Source organism: Pseudophryne corroboree, chromosome 2, assembly GCF_028390025.1.
Source record: "Pseudophryne corroboree isolate aPseCor3 chromosome 2, aPseCor3.hap2, whole genome shotgun sequence".
Taxonomy (NCBI): Eukaryota; Metazoa; Chordata; class Amphibia; order Anura; family Myobatrachidae; genus Pseudophryne; species Pseudophryne corroboree.
The window spans coordinates 769,597,697-769,620,729 of NC_086445.1; the positions used below are offsets into that span (position 1 = coordinate 769,597,697).

The 23,033-nt window shown below is 45.6% G+C and overlaps 1 protein-coding gene across 5 annotated transcripts in view; it reads right to left on the minus strand.

The window, feature by feature from the left end:
• Nucleotides 1–23,033, minus strand: part of LOC135047996 (arylsulfatase H-like) — a 450,445-nt gene that overhangs the window by 313,886 nt on the left and 113,526 nt on the right. For all 5 annotated transcript variants that reach the window (XM_063955491.1, XM_063955492.1, XM_063955493.1 and 2 more), the window contains exons 3-4: nucleotides 19,433–19,554; nucleotides 15,108–15,221 (exon numbers count right to left, since the gene is read on the minus strand). In XM_063955491.1, coding sequence (XP_063811561.1) covers nucleotides 15,108–15,221; nucleotides 19,433–19,554 — 236 coding nt within the window. The remainder of the gene's footprint in view (nucleotides 1–15,107; nucleotides 15,222–19,432; nucleotides 19,555–23,033) is intronic.

Below are 23,033 nucleotides of genomic sequence, written 5' to 3' on the forward strand. Positions count from 1 at the left end.
ATAAGTAGGGGTAAGGACGTTAACCACCTCGGAACATCCTCCCTTATACGTCATCTGCAGCGCATTCATAATAAGTCAGTGACAAGTTCAAAAACTTTGGGCGACAGCGGAAGCAGTCCACTGACCAGTAAATCCCTTCCTCTTGTAACCAAGCTCACGCAAACCACCCCACCAACTCCCTCAGTGTCAATTTCCTCCTTCCCCAGGAATGCCAATAGTCCTGCAGGCCATGTCACTGGCAATTCTGACGATTCCTCTCCTGCCTGGGATTCCTCCGATGCATCCTTGCGTGTAACGCCTACTGCTGCTGGCGCTGCTGTTGTTGCTGCTGAGAGTCGATGGTCATCCCAGAGGGGAAATCGTAAGACCACTTTCACTACTTCCACCAAGCAATTGACTGTCCAACAGTCCTTTGCGAGGAAGATGAAATATCACAGCAGTCATCCTGCTGCAAAGCGGATAACTGAGGCCTTGGCATCCTGGGTGGTGAGAAACGTGGTTCCGGTATCCATCATTACTGCAGAGCCAACTAGAGACTTGTTGGAGGTACTGTGTCCCCGGTACCAAATACCATCTAGGTTCCATTTCTCTAGGCAGGCGATACCGAAAATGTACACAGACCTCAGAAAAAGAGTCACCAGTGTCCTAAAAAATGCAGCTGTACCCAATGTCCACTTAACCACGGACATGTTGACAAGTGGAGCAGGGCAGGGTCAGGACTATATGACTGTGACAGCCCACTGGGTAGATGTATGGACTCCCGCCGCAAGAACAGCAGCGGCGGCACCAGTAGCAGCATCTCGCAAATGCCAACTCTTTCCTAGGCAGGCTACGCTTTGTATCACCGGTTTCCAGAATACGCACACAGCTGAAAACCTCTTACGGCAACTGAGGAAGATCATCGCGGAATGGCTTACCCCAATTGGACTCTCCTGTGGATTTGTGGCATCGGACAACGCCAGCAATATTGTGTGTGCATTAAATATGGGCAAATTCCAGCACGTCCCATGTTTTGCACATACCTTGAATTTGGTGGTGCAGAATTTTTTAAAAAACGACAGGGGCGTGCAAGAGATGCTGTTGGTGGCCAGAAGAATTGCGGGACACTTTCGACGTACAGGCACCACGTACAGAAGACTGGAGCAACACCAAAAACGCCTGAACCTGCCCTGCCATCATCTGAAGCAAGAAGTGGTAACGAGGTGGAATTCAACCCTATATATGCTTCAGAGGTTGGAGGAGCAGCAAAAGGCCATTCAAGCCTATACAATTCAGCACGATATAGGAGGTGGAATGCACCTGACTCAAGCGCAGTGGAGAATGATTTCAACGTTGTGCAAGGTTCTGCTGCCCTTTGAACTTGCCACACGTGAAGTCAGTTCAGACACTGCCAGCCTGAGTCAGGTCATTCCCCTCATCAGGCTTTTGCAGAAGAAGCTGGAGACATTGAAGGAGGAGCTAACACGGAGCGATTCCGCTAGGCATGTGGGACTTGTGGATGGAGCCCTTAATTCGCTTAACAAGGATTCACGGGTGGTCAATCTGTTGAAATCAGAGCACTACATTTTGGCCACCGTGCTCGATCCTAGATTTAAAACCTACCTTGGATCTCTCTTTCCGGCAGACACAAGTCTGCTGGGGTTCAAAGACCTGCTGGTGAGAAAATTGTCAAGTCAAGCGGAACGCGACCTGTCAACATCTCCTCCTTCACATTCTCCCGCAACTGGGGGTGCGAGGAAAAGGCTCAGAATTCCGAGCCCACCCGCTGGCGGTGATGCAGGGCAGTCTGGAGCGACTGCTGATGCTGACATCTGGTCCGGACTGAAGGACCTGTCAACGATTACGGACATGTCGTCTACTGTCACTGCATATGATTCTCTCCCCATTGAAAGAATGGTGGAGGATTATATGAGTGACCGCATCCAAGTAGGCACGTCACACAGTCCGTACTTATACTGGCAGGAAAAAGAGGCAATTTGGAGGCCCTTGCACAAACTGGCTTTATTCTACCTAAGTTGCCCTCCCACAAGTGTGTACTCCGAAAGAGTGTTTAGTGCCGCCGCTCACCTTGTCAGCAATCGGCGTACGAGGTTACTTCCAGAAAATGTGGAGAAGATGATGTTCATTAAAATGAATTATAATCAATTCCTCCGTGGAGACATTGACCAGCAGCAATTGCCTCCACAAAGTACACAGGGAGCTGAGATGGTGGATTCCAGTGGGGACGAATTGATAATCTGTGAGGAGGGGGATGTACACGGTGATATATCGGAGGATGATGATGAGGTGGACATCTTGCCTCTGTAGAGCCAGTTTGTGCAAGGAGAGATTAATTGCTTCTTTTTTGGTGGGGGTCCAAACCAACCCGTCATTTCAGTCACAGTCGTGTGGCAGACCCTGTCACTGAAATGATGGGTTGGTTAAAGTGTGCATGTCCTGTTTATACAACATAAGGGTGGGTGGGAGGGCCCAAGGACAATTCCATCTTGCACCTCTTTTTTCTTTAATTTTTCTTTGCGTCATGTGCAGTTTGGGGAGTGTTTTTTGGAAGGGCCATCCTGCGTGACACTGCAGTGCCACTCCTAGATGGGCCCGGTGTTTGTGTCGGCCACTAGGGTCGCTTATCTTACTCACACAGCTACCTCATTGCTCCTCTTTTTTTCTTTGCGTCATGTGCAGTTTGGGGAGTGTTTTTTGGAAGGGCCATCCTGCGTGACACTGCAGTGCCACTCCTAGATGGGCCAGGTGTTTGTGTCGGCCACTAGGGTCGCTTATCTTACTCACACAGCTACCTCATTGCGCCTCTTTTTTTCTTTGCGTCATGTGCTGTTTGGGGAGGGTTTTTTGGAAGGGACATCCTGCGTGACACTGCAGTGCCACTCCTAGATGGGCCCGGTGTTTGTGTCGGCCACTAGGGTCGCTTATCTTACTCACACAGCTACCTCATTGCACCTCTTTTTTTCTTTGCGTTATGTGCTGTTTGGGGAGTGTTTTTTGGAAGGGCCATCCTGCGTGACACTGCAGTGCCACTCCTAGATGGGCCAGGTGTTTGTGTCGGCCACTAGGGTCACTTATCTTACTCACACAGCTACCTCATTGCGCCTCTTTTTTTCTTTGCGTCATGTGCTGTTTGGGGAGGGTTTTTTGGAAGGGACATCCTGCGTGACACCGCAGTGCCACTCCTAGATGGGCCCGGTGTTTGTGTCGGCCACTAGGGTCGCTTATCTTACTCACACAGCTACCTCATTGCGCCTCTTTTTTTCTTTGCGTCATGTGCTGTTTGGGGAGGGTTTTTTGGAAGGGACATCCTGCGTGACACTGCAGTGCCACTCCTAGATGGGCCAGGTGTTTGTGTCGGCCACTAGGGTCGCTTATCTTACTCACACAGCTACCTCATTGCGCCTCTTTTTTTCTTTGCGTCATGTGCTGTTTGGGGAGGGTTTTTTGGAAGGGCCATCCTGCGTGACACTGCAGTGCCACTCCTAGATGGGCCCGGTGTTTGTGTCGGCCACTAGGGTCGCTTATCTTACTCACACAGCTACCTCATTGCGCCTCTTTTTTTCTTTGCGTCATGTGCTGTTTGGGGAGGGTTTTTTGGAAGGGACATCCTGCGTGACACTGCAGTGCCACTCCTAGATGGGCCCGGTGTTTGTGTCGGCCACTAGGGTCGCTTATCTTACTCACACAGCTACCTCATTGCGCCTCTTTTTTTCTTTGCGTCATATGCTGTTTGGGGAGGGTTTTTTGGAAGGGACATCCTGCGTGACACTGCAGTGCCACTCCTAGATGGGCCCGGTGTTTGTGTCGGCCACTAGGGTCGCTTATCTTACTCACACAGCTACCTCATTGCGCCTCTTTTTTTCTTTGCGTCATGTGCTGTTTGGGGAGGGTTTTTTGGAAGGGACATCCTGCGTGACACTGCAGTGCCACTCCTAGATGGGCCAGGTGTTTGTGTCGGCCACTAGGGTCGCTTATCTTACTCACACAGCTACCTTATTGCGCCTCTTTTTTTCTTTGCGTCATGGGCTGTTTGGGGAGGGTTTTTTGGAAGGGCCATCCTGCGTGACACTGCAGTGCCACTCCTAGATGGGCCAGGTGTTTGTGTCGGCCACTAGGGTCGCTTATCTTACTCACACAGCTACCTCATTGCGCCTCTTTTTTTCTTTGCGTCATGTGCTGTTTGGGGAGGGTTTTTTGGAAGGGCCATCCTGCGTGACACTGCAGTGCCACTCCTAGATGGGCCAGGTGTTTGTGTCGGCCACTAGGGTCGCTTAGCTTAGTCATCCAGCGACCTCGGTGCAAATTTTAGGACTAAAAATAATATTGTGAGGTGTGAGGTATTCAGAATAGACTGAAAATGAGTGGAAATTATGGTTATTGAGGTTAATAATACTATGGGATCAAAATGACCCCCAAATTCTATGATTTAAGCTGTTTTTTAGTGTTTTTTAAAAAAAACACCCGAATCCAAAACACACCCGAATCCGACAAAAAAAATTCGGTGAGGTTTTGCCAAAACGCGGTCGAACCCAAAACAAGGCCGCGGAACCGAACCCAAAACCAAAACACAAAACCCGAAAAATTTCAAGTGCACATCTCTAGTAAATATACCCCTTGGAGTCAAGAATCCTTTCAACAACAAACTCCCTCTGGCCATGTATCAGAAGAGGGGAAGGTCTTCCACTGGAAGAAGGATTACTAATCGCCCGTTTTAAAAAGGGAACAATGAAATGTTTTATTGATACCCAAAGAACGGGGTAGATCTAACTGAAATGCCACCGGATTGATAACCCTAGTGATCTTATAAGGACAGATGAACCGGGGGCCTAACTTATGAGATGGCTGTCTCAACTTCAAATTCTTGGTAGACAACCAGACGAAGTCTCCTAATTTGAAGCTGCAGGGTCTTTTCCGCTTATCAAAAACCCTTTTGGTCACTAATGACACAGACACAAGGGCTTTCTTCACTTTCCTCCAAATACCTCTAAGGACCGAAACCACAGAGGAACCACCAGGCGTGGAGTCCAGGGGGTCAAAAGAATTGGCCTTAGGATGATGCCCATACACACAAAGGAAGGGAGAGATCCCTGTAGCAGAGTGAGCCGCGTTGTTATAGGCAAACTCCGCCATGGACAGATGAGCAACCCAGTCAGTCTGACACTTGGAGACATAACACCTGAGGAACTGCTCCAAGGACTGGTTCACCCTTTCAGTCTGCCCATTAGACTGCGGATGGTAGCCTGACGACAAGCTGACAGAAATCTGGAGATCGGAACAAAATGCCCTCCAGAATTTGGCCACAAACTGGGATCCGCGGTCAGAGACCACATCAAGTGGCAACCCGTGGAGGCGCACAACATGCAGCATAAATAATTCAGACAGGCGTCTGTCTGGCCGATGGCAGCCCAACCAATGGAACGAAGTGCGCCATCTTCGAAAACCTGTCAACGACAACCCAGATGGCTGTCATCCCCGAGGATTTGGGCAAGTCCACCACAAAATCCATTGAAATGTGGGTCCATGGCTTAGATGGAATAGAGAGTGGATGTAATGGGCCAACAGGAACCCCTCTAGGAGTCTTATTTCGGGCACAGATGTCACATGCCCGAACCCACTGATCCACATCCCTAGCCACCGAGGGCCACCACACCGCCCTAGATAGCAACTCCCGAGTTCTGGCAATACCCGGGTGACCTGCCGACTTCTTGGCATGGAATTCCAGGAACACTCGCTGTCTTAACCTAGGAGGCACAAACAAAAGACCTACCGGAAGGTCTGGAGGAGCCTGCTCCTGTGCTCTAAGGACTAATGACAAGAGGTCCTGGGTAATGCCCACTTTAATACATGATGGGGACACAATGGGCAATGGCTCCTCGGTGGTCTCCTGGATTGGAGCAAAACTCAGCGAGAGCGCATCAGCCTTGATGTTTTTTGACCCAGGGCGATATGTTATCAAAAAATTAAAGCGAGCAAAAAACAAAGCCCATCGTGCCTGCCTGGCATTGAGGCGCTTCGCTGACTCTAAATATGCCAAATTCTTATGGTCGGTGAGAATTGAGACCACAAACTTAGCCCCCTCAAGCCAGTGTCTCCACTCCTCAAGTGCATCCTTAATAGCCAACAATTCCCGGTTACCCACGTCATAATTCATCTCGGCAGGCGAAAATTTGCGGGAAAAGTAAGCACAGGGATGAAGGCGATTATCAGACACCCCCATCTGAGAGAGCACTGCCCCAATACCCATCTCAGAGGCATCCACCTCCACCACAAAAGGACGCTCTGGATCTGGGTGTCGCAGCACCTTGGCCGAGACAAATGCCCTTTTGAGACGGGCAAAAGCTGCTTTGGCCTCACAAGACCAGTGAGCAACATCCGCCCCTTTCTTAGTGAGTGCCACCAAGGGCGCCACTATAGACGAAAATCCAGCGATAAATCGTCTATAAAAATTCGCAAAGCCCAGAAAACGCTGAAGCGCCTTCAAACTAGTGGGCTGCACCCAATCCAGGACTGCCTGTACCTTGGAACCCTCCATTTGGAAACCTTCTGGGGAGATAATATATCCTAGAAATGCGATTTGCTGAACTTTAAATTCGCACTTCTCAATGCTTCGCCCCAAGCCGGTGGTCTCTGAGTTTCTGGAGGACTAAGCGTACATGCTTCCGATGTTCCTCCTGGGAATGGGAGAAGATTAGGATGTCATCTAAGTATACAACTAAGAATCTATCCAAATATTCCCTGAGCACATCGTTCATGAAGTCCTGGAAGACTGCCAGGGCATTACAGAGCCCAAAAGGCATCACCAAATATTCATAATGCCCTGAGTGGGTATTAAAGGCAGTCTTCCATTCATCCCCCTCTCTTATTCGGATTAGATTGTACGCACCGCGTAGGTCAATCTTAGAAAAAATGGTGGCAGTACGAAGCTGGTCAAACAAGACCGAAATGAGAGGCAGTCGGTATGAGTTTTTAATCGTGATACGGTTCAATTCCCTGAAGTCGATGCAGGGTCGCAACGAACCGTCCTTTTTACCCACGAAGAAGAACCCCGACCCAACTGGAGACTGTGAAGGTCGGATAAATCCCTTAGCCAAGTTCTCCTGAATGTACTCTGCCATAGCCTGAGTCTCAGGACGTGACAGGGAGTACAACCTACTCTTGTGAAGCTTAGCATTCGGCAACAAATCAATGGCACAGTCATAGGGGCGATGGGGAGGTAGTACCTCTGCAACTCTTTTGGAGAACACGTCCGCAAAATCTGCATAACATCCTGGCAATCCTGGCAAACTTAGCTGCGAAAGCCTGACTGGAAGGCTCAAGCAACTCCTGAAACAATCAGTACCCCAACTAAGAATCTCCCCAGAGACCCAGTCAAATTGAGGATTGTGGGCCCTTAACCAGGGTAACCCCAACACCAATGGGGCAAAAGTACAGACAGTCACATAAAAGGACAATTTTTCAGAGTGTGTGGCTCCAATGAACAAAGAAATCTGGCTAGTGCAAGAGGTAATTTTACCCTGGGATAATGGTTCCCCGTTTAACCCACAAATCTCAATTTCCGATGCCAAGGGTACTAAGGGAACAGAGTGTTCCAGGGCGAATTGGCGGTCCATAAAAACCCCGTCGGCCCCACTGTCCACAAAGGCCTCAGTCTTGACAGTTTGACCGAGGATCTTCAAGGTCACCGGAATTATAAAAGTCTTCTTGGGAAATTCTGACTTCTGGCCTGACAGGATATTTCCCATCACCCTCAGGCCCTGAAGTTTTCCGGCTTTTCTGGGCATGATACTACCACATGACCTTTATTCCCACAGTACAAACATAACCCCTGCTGTCTCCTCCGCGTCTTCTCACGCGAGGAGAGGCGGGTAGCCCCAATCTGCATAGGCTCCTCGGAAAATTCCTCAGAGTCTGAGGTTCCCTTGGGAAAGAAGGAAACCTCGGTCTCCCTTTCAAGCCTGCGCTCTCTCAGCCATCTATCCACCCGAATGGATAACTGCATGAGCTGATCCAAGCTATCAGGCAAGCGATATTGTACCAGTTGGTCTTTTAACTGGTTAGAAAGACCTCTTCGGTACTGGTGTCTCAGAGCTGGGTCATTCCACTGGGTATCATGGGCCAACCTCCGAAACTCCGTACAATAAACCTCAACTGGCCTTCGCCCTTGCTTAAGGATCGAAATCTGAGCCTCGGCTGAGGCCGTCTTGTCAGGGTCATCATACAACATGCCCAGTGCCGTAAAAAAAGCATCAACACTTTTAAGCGACGGACAGTCAGGCTGCAACCCATATGCCCAGACCTGTGGGTCTCCTTGTAGCAAGGAAATCACTATGCCCACCCGCTGAATCTCCGACCCAGAAGACTGAGGCCTAAGCTGGAAATATAGCTTGCAGCCCTCCTTGAAACAAAAGAACTGCGAGCGATCTCCAGAAAAACGATCCGGGAGATTTACTTTTGGCTCCTTAACCCCTGAAGGCACTGCTGCTGCGGGAGCTCCGCCAGCGGCCTGCGAGGTTTGCATTTTAATGGACAAATCATTAAATTGTCGAGTCAGGACCTGCACCTGATCGACCACCTGTTGCAAAGTATTTTGAGGGGTATGCTCCATATTCCCACAAAATTTCAACAGGAGTATTAGGCTGCTGAATATGTTATGCACACCAGTGCCAGCAGGAATGTACTGGTGTCTGAATGGTGAGGGATGCAAAACAAATGAACTCACAGACAGACTGGGGAATATGACATTACATACACAGAAGGTGATAGGGTAACAAAATAAACACAAAGTGAACAGAGAAGCCCAAAGGCTAAGAAACTGGGTGTCTCCCTAGTATTAGGAATGCTCAGATGGAAAGAAGCGAGATGTAGTGATTTAATACGTAGAGAACCCGAAATGCTGTTGCTAAGGGCAACAGCAAAACCCTAAAGGGTTACCAACGGGTGTGGCAGTAAACTCCTTGGTCAGAGATGGAATAATAGACACAAGGAGAGTCTCCACAATCCTAGTCCTCACTTGCAGTGCACTGGTTCAGCTTACTGCCACTAAACTGACACCAGAACACCTTGCACAGTGAGAAAGGATTTTGGCAGGCAAGTCTGAGAATACAGCCGCAAACTTGCTAGGTTCACAGAGTAGCAAAAGAACCCCAGCAGGTTAAACGACTGACTCCAGTCTTACTGCTAGGTCTGGATTGGCAGAGTGTAATACCAAATCCCAATGCCTATTTGCAGTAAGCAACAAACAAATACAAAGTTTACACAGTACTAGCTAGCTTTCAGGAACTGACTAACCAACAAAGATACAGCAGCATCTGCCTAACCTGAGAAGAGGGTTTATATAGCAGGTGCTGTCCACGCCCCACTCAGACCTCACAGACTGTGAGCACAAAAACCAGCACCGGATCCCCTGCCGTGCACAGAGCCTGTAACCACTGCACAGCAAAAGACCCGAACCGGAGTATCAGCTACGCTCAGGTTACTCCGCTAGCACTTGTCTCCCGGTTGCCATGACGACGTGGCAGCACAGAGCAGGAGACCCTAACAGTAACAGGAAACTAAGTATATAACTATGAGCACTTTGATTTATTCACTTTTTTCCCTGCAGACCCCGGCGTGCAAGTGCATTGGAAAGCGGCACTGGTAGCCATGACTACCGAGCCAGGGACCAATTGTCACGTCATGACTATGGGACGCCGGAAGTGGGCTGGCGGCAAGCGTGACGTGGAACCCGCGAGACGCCGGAAGCCAACCCCCCCAGCTGACGGCGCGGGGGATGCGCCTCCTCACTAATGGTGATCACGGGCGTTAAAAGGTAAGAGGGTTTTTTTGTACACCAGTTCACACCTTGACAAAGGGGCTACGGGCCCCAAAACGTTGGATATGTGATTGTTTTTTAATAATACACTATTTAAAGATTGCACCATTTTAAGACCTGGAGTGAAGCCGTTATTTTGTTCAAATACCTATACCAATAAGGAGGGCACCCAGGCCATTAATCTTGTAGGACCAGGAGTGCCGGGCACCACTGCTAAGTATGTATATATATATATATATATATATATATATATACATACATACACACATATAGAATGGGAGCGTCTCTGTGCACTCGGATCGCCTAGTCCAGCTGGGAGTGCACGTATGCGATAGAGCCGAACTAGATAAGTGCAGCTCCATATGTATATATATATCGGACTTTGCCTTCCGAGTTTGGTTCCGAGCCCGGCTCGGGTTTTCCCGCCTGACTCGGAAACCCAAACGCGGCAAAACGTCATCATCCCGCTGTCGGATTCTCGCGGGATTTGAATTCCATATAAGGAGCCGCGCATTGCGGCCATTTTCACTCCAGTCTCGGAGAGTGTATTGAGAGGACGTGTCCTCAGTGTTCAGTGTCTGTGTGGGGGCGGGAAAGTGGGGTGGCGAGTCTTGTGCTGTGTTGTGTTGTGCTGCACAGTCCAGTCCAGTGTAGTCAGTGTATTGTGCTGCATCAGTCCAGCCAGTCACAGTGTTGGTGTTCTCTGCTGCCAAATATCCAGTGTAGCTGTATAAAGTGGTGCTGTGTTGTGCTGTCCAGTCCAGTGTAGTCAGTGTATTGTGCGTCCTCAATCCAGCCAGTCACAGTGTTGGTGTTCTCTGCTGCCATATATCCAGTGTAGCTGTATAAAGTGTTGTTGTGTTGTGCTGCATCAGACCAGTGGTAGTGTCCTGTCTCATCAGTCATTCCAGTGATGATATACGCTGCTGCTATATGACCACTGCTGCCATATAATAATAATAACAATGACCACAAGTCCCTTACAGTGTTGTTGTGTTGTGCTACATCAGACCAGTGGTAGTGTCCTGTCTCATCAGTCATTCCAGTGATGAGGCAGTCACAGTGTTATGCGTTGCTGCTATATGTCCACTGCTGCCCTATAATAATAATAACAACAACAACAAGTCCCTTACAATGTTGCTGTGTTGTGCTGCATCAGACCAGTGGTAGTGTCCTGGCCATCAGTCATTGCAGTCATTCCTGTGCCGCATATTGTCTTATATAACTCCCCCAAAATAATGAAGAACAAAAATTTTGAGGATAAAATAGGGAAAGAACAAGAACCACTTCCTCCTAGTGCTGTAGCTGCTGTCACTAGCCATGACATAGATGATGAAATGCCATCAACATCGTCTGCCCAGGCCGATGCCCAATGTGATAGTAGAGGGCATGTAAAATCCAAAAAAGCCAAAGTTCAGTAAAAAGACCCTCCCCAAAAAAAAATTTTTAAATAGTCTGAGAAGAAACGTAAACTTGTCAATATGCCATTTACGACACGGAGTGGCAAGGAACGGCTGAGGCCCTGGCCTACAGTATGTTCATGACTAGTGGTTCAGCTTCACATGGCGATGGAAGCCCTCATAACTGAGGCCTTGACACTTATGTTGGTGTTAAACATGCGCCCGGTATCCCCCATTAGTGCAGTGTGATTTAGACAATTGATGGAGGTATTGTGTCCCCGGTACCAAATCCCATCTAGATTCCACTTCACTAGGCAGGCGATAGTGAAATTTTGCCATTTATTTCCAGTGATTTGGACGTATAATTACAGTGATTTTGCCAATTAATGTCAGTGATTTATAATTATTAATTACAGTGATCTTGCCATTTAATTCCAGTGATTTGGACGTATAATTACAGTGATTTTGCCAGTTAATGTCAGTGATTTACAATTATTAATTACAGTGATATTGCCAATTAATTCAAGTGATTTGGACGTATAATTCCAGCTGGAATTGTTTGTGTCGCTTGGCTTAGTCATACAGCTACCTCATTGCACCTCTTCGACATCTTTGCATGAGGTGCTGTTTGGAGCCTAGTTTTTGAAAAGTGCCATCCTGTGTGACACTGCCGTATGAGTCCAGGGGTACTGCTGTATTAGTCCTGGGGTAATGCCGTGTAAGTCCACCAATTGCAGATTTTTTTAAAAGTGACTGGAGCATGCTGGAGATGCTGTCAGTGGATCGAACAATTGCGTCCCACTCTCGACATTCAGCCACTGCGTGACACTACTAGATGGGCCAGGTGGTTGTGTCGCTTAGCTTAGGCCTACAGCAACCTCGGCGCACCTTTTTTTCTTCTTTGCATCATGTGCTGTTAGGGGCCTTTTTTTGATATCTGCCCTCCTGTCTGACACCACTGCAGTGCCACTCCTAGATGGGCCAGGTGTTTGTGACGTCCACTTGGGTCGCATAGCTTAGTCATCCAGTGACATCGGTGCAACCTTTTGGCCTAAAGACAATATTGTGAGGTGTGAGGTGTGAAGTGTTCAGAATAGACTGGAAATTAGTGGGAATTAATGTTATTGAGGTTAATAATACCATTGGAGCAAAATTACCCCCAAATTCTGTGATTTTAGCTGTTTTTATGGTTTTTTTTTAAATCATCCAGATCCAAAACCAAAACACGAAAGGGTGGTTTTGGCAAAACCAAAACATGAAAGTGGAATTTAGGACCAGAACCAAAACCAAAACCAAAACACAAAATACGAAAAGTGCCAGCCGCACATCTCTTATATACACCTTTCGTAAAAAATAAAACATTGTTAAAATAAAAAAAAAATGCGTGGGGTCCCCCCTCCTAAGCAAAACCAGCCTCGGGCTCTTTGAGCCGGTCCTGGTTGAAAAAATATGGGGAAAAAATTGACCGGGGATCCCCCATATTTAATCAACCAGCACCGGGCTCTGCGCCTGGTCCTGGTTCCAAAAATACGGGGGACAAAAAGCGTAGGGGACCCCCGTATTTCTGAAACCAGCACCGGGCTCCACTAGCCAGATACATAATGCCACAGCCGGGGGACACTTTTATATTGGTCCCTGCGGCCCTGGCATTACATACCCAACTAGTCACGGCTGGCCGGGGTACCCTGTAGGAGTGGGGGCCCCTTCAATCAAGGCGTCCCCCCCCTCCAGCCACCCAAGGGCCAGAGGTGAAGCCCGAGGCTGTCCCCCCCATCCAAGGGCGGCGGATGGGGGGCTGATAGCCTTTTTGACAAAATTTTAATATTGTTTTTAGTAGCAGTACTACAAGTCCCAGCAAGCCTCCCCCGCAAGCTGGTACTTGGAGAACCACAAGTACCAGCATGCGGTGGAAAACCGGGCCCGCTGGTACCTGTAGTACTACTACTAAAAAAATACCCCAAAAAAACAAAAGACACACACCTTGAAAGTAAAAGTTTAATTCATACATCCACACCTCCAAACATACATACTTACCTATGTTCACACGAGGGTCGGTCCTCTTCTCCATGTAGAATCCATGGGGTACCTGTTGGAAAAATTATACTCACATAATCCAGTGTAGATTGGTCCGCTTCTGTTCTATTTGTAATCCACGTACTTTGCAAAATAAAAAAACGGACACCCGACCATGCACTGAAAGGGGCCCCATGTTTTCACATGGGACCCCTTTCCCCGACTGCCAGGAACCCCCCTGACTTCTGTCTAAGAGGGTTCCTTCAGCCAATCAGGAAGCGCCACGTCGTGGCACCCTCCTGATTGGCTGTGTGCTCCTGTAGTGTATGTCAGGCAGCACACGGCAGTGATACAATGTAGCGCCTATGCGCTCCATTGTAACCAATGGTGGGAACTTTGTGGTCAGCGGTGAGGTTACTTTCGGTCAACCGCTGACCACAAAGTTCCCACCATTGGTTACAATGGAGCGCATAGGCGCTACATTGTATCACTGCCGTGTGTTGCCTGACATACACTACAGGAGCACACAGCCAATCAGGAGGGTGCCACGACGTGGCGCTCCCTGATTGGCTAAAGGAACCCTCTTAGACAGAAGTCAGGGGGGGTCCCTGGCAGCCAGGGAAAGGGGTCCCATGTGAAAACATGGGGCCCCTTTCAGTGCGTGGTCGGGTGTCCGTTTTTTTATTTTGCAAAGTACGTGGATTACAAATAGAACAGAAGAGGACTGATCTACACTGGATTATGTGAGTATAATTTTTCCAACAGGTACCCCATGGATTCTACATGGAGAAGAGGACCGACCCTCGTGTGAACATAGGTAAGTATGTATGTTTGGAGGTGTGGATGTATGAATTAAACTTTTACTTTCAAGGTGTGTGTTTTCTGTTTTTATTGGGGTATTTTTTTAGTAGTAGTACTACAGGTATCAGCGGGCCCGGTTTTCCACCGCATCTGGTACTTGTGGTTCTCCAAGTACCAGCTTGCGGGGGAGGCTTGCTGGGACTTGTAGTACTGCTACTAAAAACAATATACAAATTTTGTCAAAAAGGCTATCAGCCCCCCATCCGTCGCCCTTGGATGGGGGGGACAGCCTCGGGCTTCACCCCTGGCCCTTGGGTGGCTGGAGGGGGGAACCCCTTGATTGAAGGGGCCCCCACTCCTCTAGGGTACCCCGGCCAGGGGTGACTAGTTGGGTATGTAATGCCAGGGCCGCATGGACCAATATAAAATTGTCCCCCTGGCTGTGGCATTATGTATCTGGCTAGTGGAGCCCGGTGCTGGTTTCAGAAATACGGTGGACCCCTACGCTTTTTGTCCCCCGTATTTTTGGAACCAGGACCAGGCGCAGAGCCTGGTGCTGGTTGATTAAATATGGGGGAACCCCGGTCAATTTTTTCCCCATATTTATTCAACCAGGACCAGCTCAATGAGCCCGGGGCTGGTTTTGCTTAGGATGGGGGACCCTACGCATTTTTTTTGGCAAATTTAACACTTTCCCACCCCTTCCCACTGATAAACATACACGGATCTCATGGATCCGTGCATGCCTATCAGAACACGGTAAAAAAAAGCAGGTCTGTTTTATTTTAGCACTTTTTCACGATTGGTATTTTTTCACGGCAGTGTTTGGCTATTGTCGGCAGTGTTTGTGAATTACACTTTTTAGTAAATGACCGAGTTCTACCAAATTACAGGCGTATTTGACCGATGGTGTATTCATTCGTATTTTTTTTCTTGACTTCCAAAAAAATACGAATGCCCTCATCAATGCCGTGATTTGAGTTTAGTAAATTCCATAGATGACACTTTGAAGAAAAAACACCATCTCGGTCAAAATCGGGACCTTAGTAAATATACCCCTATGTGTTTGAGTTAATGCTTACCAATGATTGCTGTGGAATAACCTTGTTTCTTCAATATTTTTGCAAATGTTATTTCATTTGCAGGAAGCCCACCAGGCACTGCATTCCAGTATACAACTTCTCCACCAGTCATACCTAAGTTGAATCAAAGATATATTAAAAACAACAACAACAACACACAACAGAAAAACAGGTATCAGGGCTTACAAAATAATACATGCAATGAACCAGCAATAGATTTTGCATGTTAGAAGTCATGTATATGTATAATGGACAGGAGACCACACAAAAAATGTTGTGGGTTTTTTTTTCTGGTATGGAATACATAGAGCTAAATTCTGTAACACGTTGATTTTTGTCAATCGCTCTTCTGCAATTTCCCATCAGTTTTGCAAATCGGAGATTTGCTTAAAGCAAAATCGATGGTAAATCGCTGACGAAACACCACTTCACTCTCCAATAGATGGCAAATACAATTCCCAGATTTACCAGCCCAATTTACATAGAAACATAAAAACATAGAATTTGACGGCAGATAAGAATCACTTGGCCCATCTAGTCTGCCCCCTTTTTTTTTATCCTTTAGGCAATCTCAATCCTTTTTGAACCTTAATTCTTTGTAATGATATTCATATGCCTATCCCAAGCATGTTTAAATTGCTCTACAGTCTTAGCCTCTACCACCTTTGATGGGAGGCTATTCCACTTATCCACTACCCTTTCTGTGAAGTAATTTTTCCTTAAATTTCCCCTGAGCCCCCCCCCCCTCCAGTCTCAGAGTATGTCCTCGAGTTCAAATACTTCTCTTCCTTTGAAGAATGTCTCCCTCCTGAACTTTATTAAGACCCTTGATATATTTGAAAGTTTCTATCATGTCCCCCTTTTCCCTTCTCTCCTCCAAACTATACATGTTTAGATCTTTTAGCCTTTTTGGGTAAGTTTTGTGATGTGGGCCATGCACCATTTTAGTTGCCCTACTTTGTACACTCTCTAATGTATTTATATCTTTCTGGAGATATGGTCTCCAGAACTGGACACAGTATTCCAGATAGGGCCGCACCAATACAGTGGCATTATCACTTCTTTTTTCCTGCTATTGATTCCTCTCCCTATGCAACCAAGCATCTGACTTGCCTTTCTCATTGCTTTGTTGCATTGCTTTCCTGCCTTCAAGTCACTTGAAATAGTGATTCCTAAATCCCTTTCCTCCTCAGTAGTTTCCATTATAGTACCCTTGATACTATATTTAGCCTTTGGGTTTTTGAGACCCAAGTGCATGATTTTGCATTTATTAGCATTAAACTGTAGTTGCCACGTTCTTGACCATTTCTCAAGCCTACCTAGGTCATCAATGATTTGTTTTACCCCTCCCGGTGTGTCTACCCTGTTGCATATCTTTGTATCATCTGCAAAAAGGCATACCTTCCCTTCAATACCATCTGCAATGTCACCAACAAAGATATTAAAGAGAATTGGACCAAGTACAGATCCCTGGGGTACTCCACTGGTAACATTTCCCTCCATAGATGGCACTCCATTAACTACAACTGTCTGTTTCCTATCCTGCAACCAAGTTCTTATCCATTTAACTGTTTTATAATCCACCCCCACGTTTTCAAGTTTATTTAGCAGTCTGCGATGTGGGACAGTGTCAAACGCCTTACTAAAGTCTAGATATACATTTACAGCTCCCCCTTGATCTATTATTTTCGTCACAGAATCAAAAAAGTCAATAAGATTTGTTTGGCATGATCTCCCACCAGTAAATCCATGCTGTTTTGGATCCTGTAAGTTGTTTGATTTAAGATATTCCACAACTCTTTCTTTTAATAGTTTTTTCATTACTTTCCCTACTACTGGTGTAAGGCTTACTGGTCTATAGTTACTTGCTTCTTCCTTGCTTCCACTTTTGTGCAGTGGAACTACATTTGCTCTTTTCCAGTCCTCTGGAATAGCACCTGTATTTAGTGACTGGTTAAATAATTCTGTTAAAGGTGTAACCAGCACATCTTTTAGCTCTTTGAGTATCCTTGGGTGTATCCCATCTGGTCCCATTGATTTATCCACTTTTAGTTTTGAAAGTTCTGTTAGGACCTGCTCCTCTATAAATGTACTTTTATCTGCCTTATTTTTATGAATGTCCTTGCAACTTAACTGTGGCCCCATCCCTTCTTCTGTAGTAAATACTGAACAAAAATAATTATTTAGGTGATCTGCTATTGCCTTGTCTCCCTCCACCAAATGCTTACTCTCTGTCTTAAGTCTTATTATTCCTCCATTTGATTTTCTCCTTTCACATATATACTTAAAAAAAGTTTTGCCCCCTTTATCTACTGACTGGGCCATTTTCTCCTCAGTTTCGGCCTTTGCACGTCTGATCACTTTCTTACCATCCTGCCATCTGTCAAGATACACCTCTTTGTTGTTATTATTTTGAGTCTGTTTGTATTTCCTAAAAGTCATCTCTTTTGCTTTCACACTATTTGATACTTCTTTTGTGAACCACACTGGCTTTTTCCTTTTCCTGGTGCTTTTCCTAACCCTTTTGATACAAAGGTCTGTTGCACTTAGTATTGCACTTTTCAGTTTTTCCCACCTCTCCTGCACTCCTTCCAAGTTCCTCCAGTCCACCAATGAATCACTTAAACATCTCCCCATTTTTGCAAAGTCAGCATTTTTATAATCCAACACCTTTGTTTTTGTGCGACAGGAGTTGGATCCTGTCTTTATCATCAACCATACTGCTTGATGATCACTGGATCCCAGGTGCTCACCCACATATATGTCAGATATCCTATCACCATTTGTAAGAATTAAATCTAATATTGAGTCTTTGCGAGTGGGCTTCCTCACCAATTGCTTGAGAGATGCTCCCTGTAAGGAATGTAGAAATTTGCCACTTGTAGCTGAACTTGCAAAATATTCCTCCCAATTTACATCAGGTAAATTGAAGTCTCCCATGATTATGACTTCTCCCTTTAAAGCCATTTTAGTGATGTCCAACAATAGGTTCCTGTCCAAATCCTGCCCCTGGCCTGGTGGTCTATAGATCACCGCAATGCGAATAATGTCCTTCTCCCCGGTTTCTATGGTGACCCAAAGTGCCTCAGTTTTGTCTTCAATATTTTGTATTAAAGTAGCATTTATGCTTTTTTCCACATACATTGCTACCCCTCCTTCTATTCTTCCTTTTCTATCCTTCCTAAATAAATTGTATCCTGGTATCGCTATGTCCCAGTCATGACTCTCATTGCATCATGACTCTGTAATTGCCACAAAATCCAGGTTATCCCTTGTCATTATCGCAATTAGCTCTGGAATTTTGTCTCCTAAGCTCCTAGCATTTGCACACATAGCTTTAAGAATTTTGTCTGTGCATTTGTTATTAGTAACCATGTCCAGACCGTTCAAAATAAATGACAAGTTTAAAGTTGAAATAACCTGTTTGGGGATGTTGCTCAGTGTTTGGTATTATTATTATTATTATTATTATTATTTTACTAATCAGGAATCACACTGTGTCCTTTACACCATGACTACACCTCACTAAATGTAAAGATATAGTACACTTGACCACAATGGTCAAATGATCAAAGGAGGTAAACACCAGAGAGCATGAAATGATAAACTAGGTTTCACTGTGCAACTTCCCCACACATGCAATGCCAATTACAAGCCAATCATTACATCAAAAAACATACATGAGTTTGCATAAGAGAGAGCTGTAGTGAGCAGTTCGGGGATGTCTTTTCATAGTGTAAAAAGACAGAAAACATTGGTTCAGATGTTTTTGTTAAGCTATAGGCATAAATTTGAGTAGTTGCAGATGAATTGGAAAGGTCTTGCAGGGTTCCTATCACAGATTTAAGTTATAAGTTTGGGTTACTCAGGCTGGAATAGTTTGATGTGTAGAGGAATTGGACTCACATTTGATACTGAAAAATCAGGAGGGCGTTGGGGACACCTCACTTTTCCAGTAACCAGCACCAGGCTGAATCAGTCTAGGGGCTCACACCATACACACATTATGGGGTCCCCCTTCCATCACAATACACCCATAAACTGGTAAGCCCAGGCCTGGAAATCCCCCCCCCCCTCACTACCCCAATAAAAGTGTAATATTGATCTTCACAGTGGAACCTCAGGTCCTGTCAAGTCTGCACCAGCACACTGTCACTTGGAGAACCAAAGTGTTAGCATGTCTGGACATTAAGAGCCTGTAGTCCCACTGTAAACAAAATATGAAAATATTGACAGCAATCACACACCGATTGTTTTAACCCTACACAAATAAATTTTAAAATTATCTTAAAAACATCTTATAGCATACTGCATGTATGTATTACCTGCTCTGATGGGGTATCGGCCAGTCAAAAAAGCGGACCTACTTGGGGTACATAACGGAGCTGCAGCAATGTGTTGTGTAAGTTTTACACCTTCTCTTGCTAATCTATCAATGTTTGGAGTCCTGGAAAAACAACATGGCTTTCATTAGTATCGCACTGGAAAGCAGCATATAATAATGTAATAGAACCAGAATCCCTAAGCTTTTCCATTTGGTTATATTCTCTAGCAGAGTTGCTTGTACCTGAACAGTCACCTATGTAGGTAGTAGAACAATCACATGCAGTACTAATCCTACAAAAGAGGATAGACTTCAGACACAGGAAGTTTCGGGACCCTCTTACCACTCTATGGACCTGATTCAGAGGTGGACGCAGTGTCAATGCTGCACACAAATGTCCAATGTTTTAAGTCTGCATATATTGTACATCCAGATTGTGCACAGAGATGTAGTACAGATTTGAACACAGCACTAGGAATTATAATGGTGTTCCTTTGAAGCGTAATAACATGGAGGTGACAAAACCGAAAAATGCAGATATTGCGTATTCCGGGATTGTCACAGAACTGATGCTAAAGGGCTCCATACACTAGGACGATTTTACACGATTTCATACAATTCCAATATATCCGTCTGAAATATTGTATGAAATTGTGTACAATCGTATGTGCTTTAGATCGTATCCAATATGATGCGAGTTCCCGTGGCTGTCGGATAGGATCCCCTAGGTCGTTGGTGATGTACTAATGATATATCGGAATCGGATGGAATCGGTTATAAAAGGGTGGAGAATGCAGAAGAAGATGGCGCTACTGTGTCTACGGGAAGAGTGGATGGAAGGGCCAAAACAGATACTTATCCTGTGATAGTAGTTCTTTCTTCCCAAACGTGGATCTTCTTAAACAGATGTTCTCGAGTTCATATATGAAAAATATAATGGGAGAGGAATGATGTGTAGAACCTCTGTGACTGATGGTTTTACAATTAATGTATACAAAATCTTCACAGTGTTGGTGGAGAAAATGTTAGATTATCTAAAAATGAATCAATTTTTCTCGCTTACATGAGAAAAAAAGAAAGATACTCTTTGGAAGAAGTAAATGACCATGGCGTACCTCACTTACATAGTGAGGGATGGATGGACACATATAATGGTTTCTTTATCTGCTTTTTTGTTATGATACGATGGAGTGTTATTTGGCATACCTCACTTACTTAGTGAGAAGCTATGTAGCACATATCTCAGTTTCTTTATCCTATGATTCAAGGGTATAGCATACCGTTACTCACGATGTGATTGGTTTAGCTCCTCCTATATGGGTTTCTTTTCATCAAACGGGCACAGGTGATGGAATAAAAATCACATGGGTTTAATGGTACAATGTATAAAATCCAAAATAAACAAAAAATAAAAATACCAGCATTGAATATGGGTGGCGTGTGGTTCTGAGAAAGGAGACCCCTTGAGGAGCAGGGTTCCGGTTCGATGCTCCAAGGTCTAATTGAAAAATGTGTAAAAAATAGGAGACGGGGTCTTACCTTACCAGTATCACACACCAGATCCAAAGTCAATGCCTCCTTAGAGCCAACCATAGGTGTGCGCAGGGGGGGTGCCTGGTGCGCACAGGCACCCCCTAATATCTGACCCCCTGATCTTACATGCCTGATGCAGCGATCGCCGAGTAGGCTGATTACTGTCCCCTCTGCGTTGCACCCTGTCAGGACTGCATTACTGAATGGACACCTGGGTTAATCAAGGGTGCCACTGCCACCGGCTTTCAAACTCCCGGCTCCACCTCCATGTACAAAAACAGCATGATGTAACGTGATGACCTCATGCTGCTCACACACACACCCGTCACACACCCACCTCTCTCCTTGTATTCTATGCCTACGCCAGCCACTGATGAGGAGCAGCATGCAGCCAGCGTTCCTCTTAGGAAGACAAATTCAATACTGGCAGGCAGTCAGTAGCAACATTGACACATCACTCATTTTTCCAGCAGCAGCAGTACTAGTCTGCGACTGTCAGTGTCAGTGAGTGGCTGACTTGTAAGTAATCTGCTGCAGCTTGCAGGGGAAAGACAGGGGGAGCCAGACCAGGCTGAGGAGGAGGAGAAGTGTAATTGCAGTGAATGCCATCAGGGGTGTTTGTTTGGTGTACACCACAACATCTGACAATGTATCTGCTTTATTAGGATTGGTACAAGGGTGGATATTTTATATTGCGTTGACCGTCAATAGATGGTGCTAGACACGCCCAAAAGGCGGCTGCTAGACACACCTCTCTGATGGTGCACCCCCTAATAAAATGTGCTACGCACGCCTATGGATCCAACGCGTTTCGAGTCATATGGGACTCTTTTTCAAGGCATAAGGGTACATGCTGAATGATCCGGTATTTATAGCAAAACAAGTCCAGAATGGTGACATCACTTCCGGTTCCGATTACCGGAAACGGGAGTGTGTATACTAAATAAACACATTTTAAAAGAAACATCCGTTCTATCAATGTTTGTATTAAGTAAAGTTCCACTATTAGTTATATCTTTAGAAATTTATAAAGTTCTGAACAGGAGCTGCGCGCTCTAGCAGGAAGTGGTGAACGTGGAATTCCGCGTTACCGGAAGTCGTCATGGTCCAGGTATGCATCATGGGAAATGTAGTTTTCTTCGGCCCACAGTGGCCGGAAGTCATCTCGGAGGTTTACATGTTGCCGGAAGTCGTCAAAATTCCTGTATGCGTGATGGGAAATGTAGTTTTCTTCGGCCCGCGATGGCCGGAAGTTGTCACGGAGTTTTGTCTAAGCCGCTTTTTTATGTAGTTTTCTTCGATTCTGTGTAAAACTTTTTCTTTTTTTGTGTGTTGACTCCTAAAATGAGCGGCCCTGGAGTAATAATAGGTCCAATCTTCATGTTGAATAAAAATTGAAAAATGTGTCATTCCTGTAATTGGGAGTCATTTTGCAGGGATTCAGAAAGTAGAATCTTACAACCCCCTAAAATATACTGGTTGTTGTAGTTTTCGTAGCCGGAGAAGAAAATATTTGTCCGGTGATGTATTTAAACTGTATAAATGGTGAATCTTTCTCCTGGAAGTAACTTAGGTTCATTATGTAGGTTATGATTTCCCTCTAGATGGTCCTAGAAGTGAAAATTTAGATTATCACAGGGAAACTAGAAATATGATATTTTAGAAAAAGGAGGTGACATCCAATAGATGGAAAGGTGATAGGGGTGTGCCAGACAAATCTATAAACCAGCTATTAAAGGAACCATTTAAGTTCAAAGTCTTGATTTAGACCAGATGGACTCAAAGTTTTTAGAGAAAATATCATTTTCATTTCTGTTTTTGCTAGGTTAGAGTCCAGGTTTTTTTCTCGCCATGTTGATCTGACATGCTTCAAGCCTACAAATTTAACTATATCTTGGATGGAGCAATTATGTAGTTTCTTGAAATGGTTGGATAAATGGTGTGCTTCTAACCCTTTTTTAATGTTTCTCAAATGTTCAGCAATTCTTATTTTGAGGGGTCTTGAAGTGCGACCTACATAACAAAGGCCACATTTACATTCGATCAAGTAGATAACGTTTGAGGTGTGG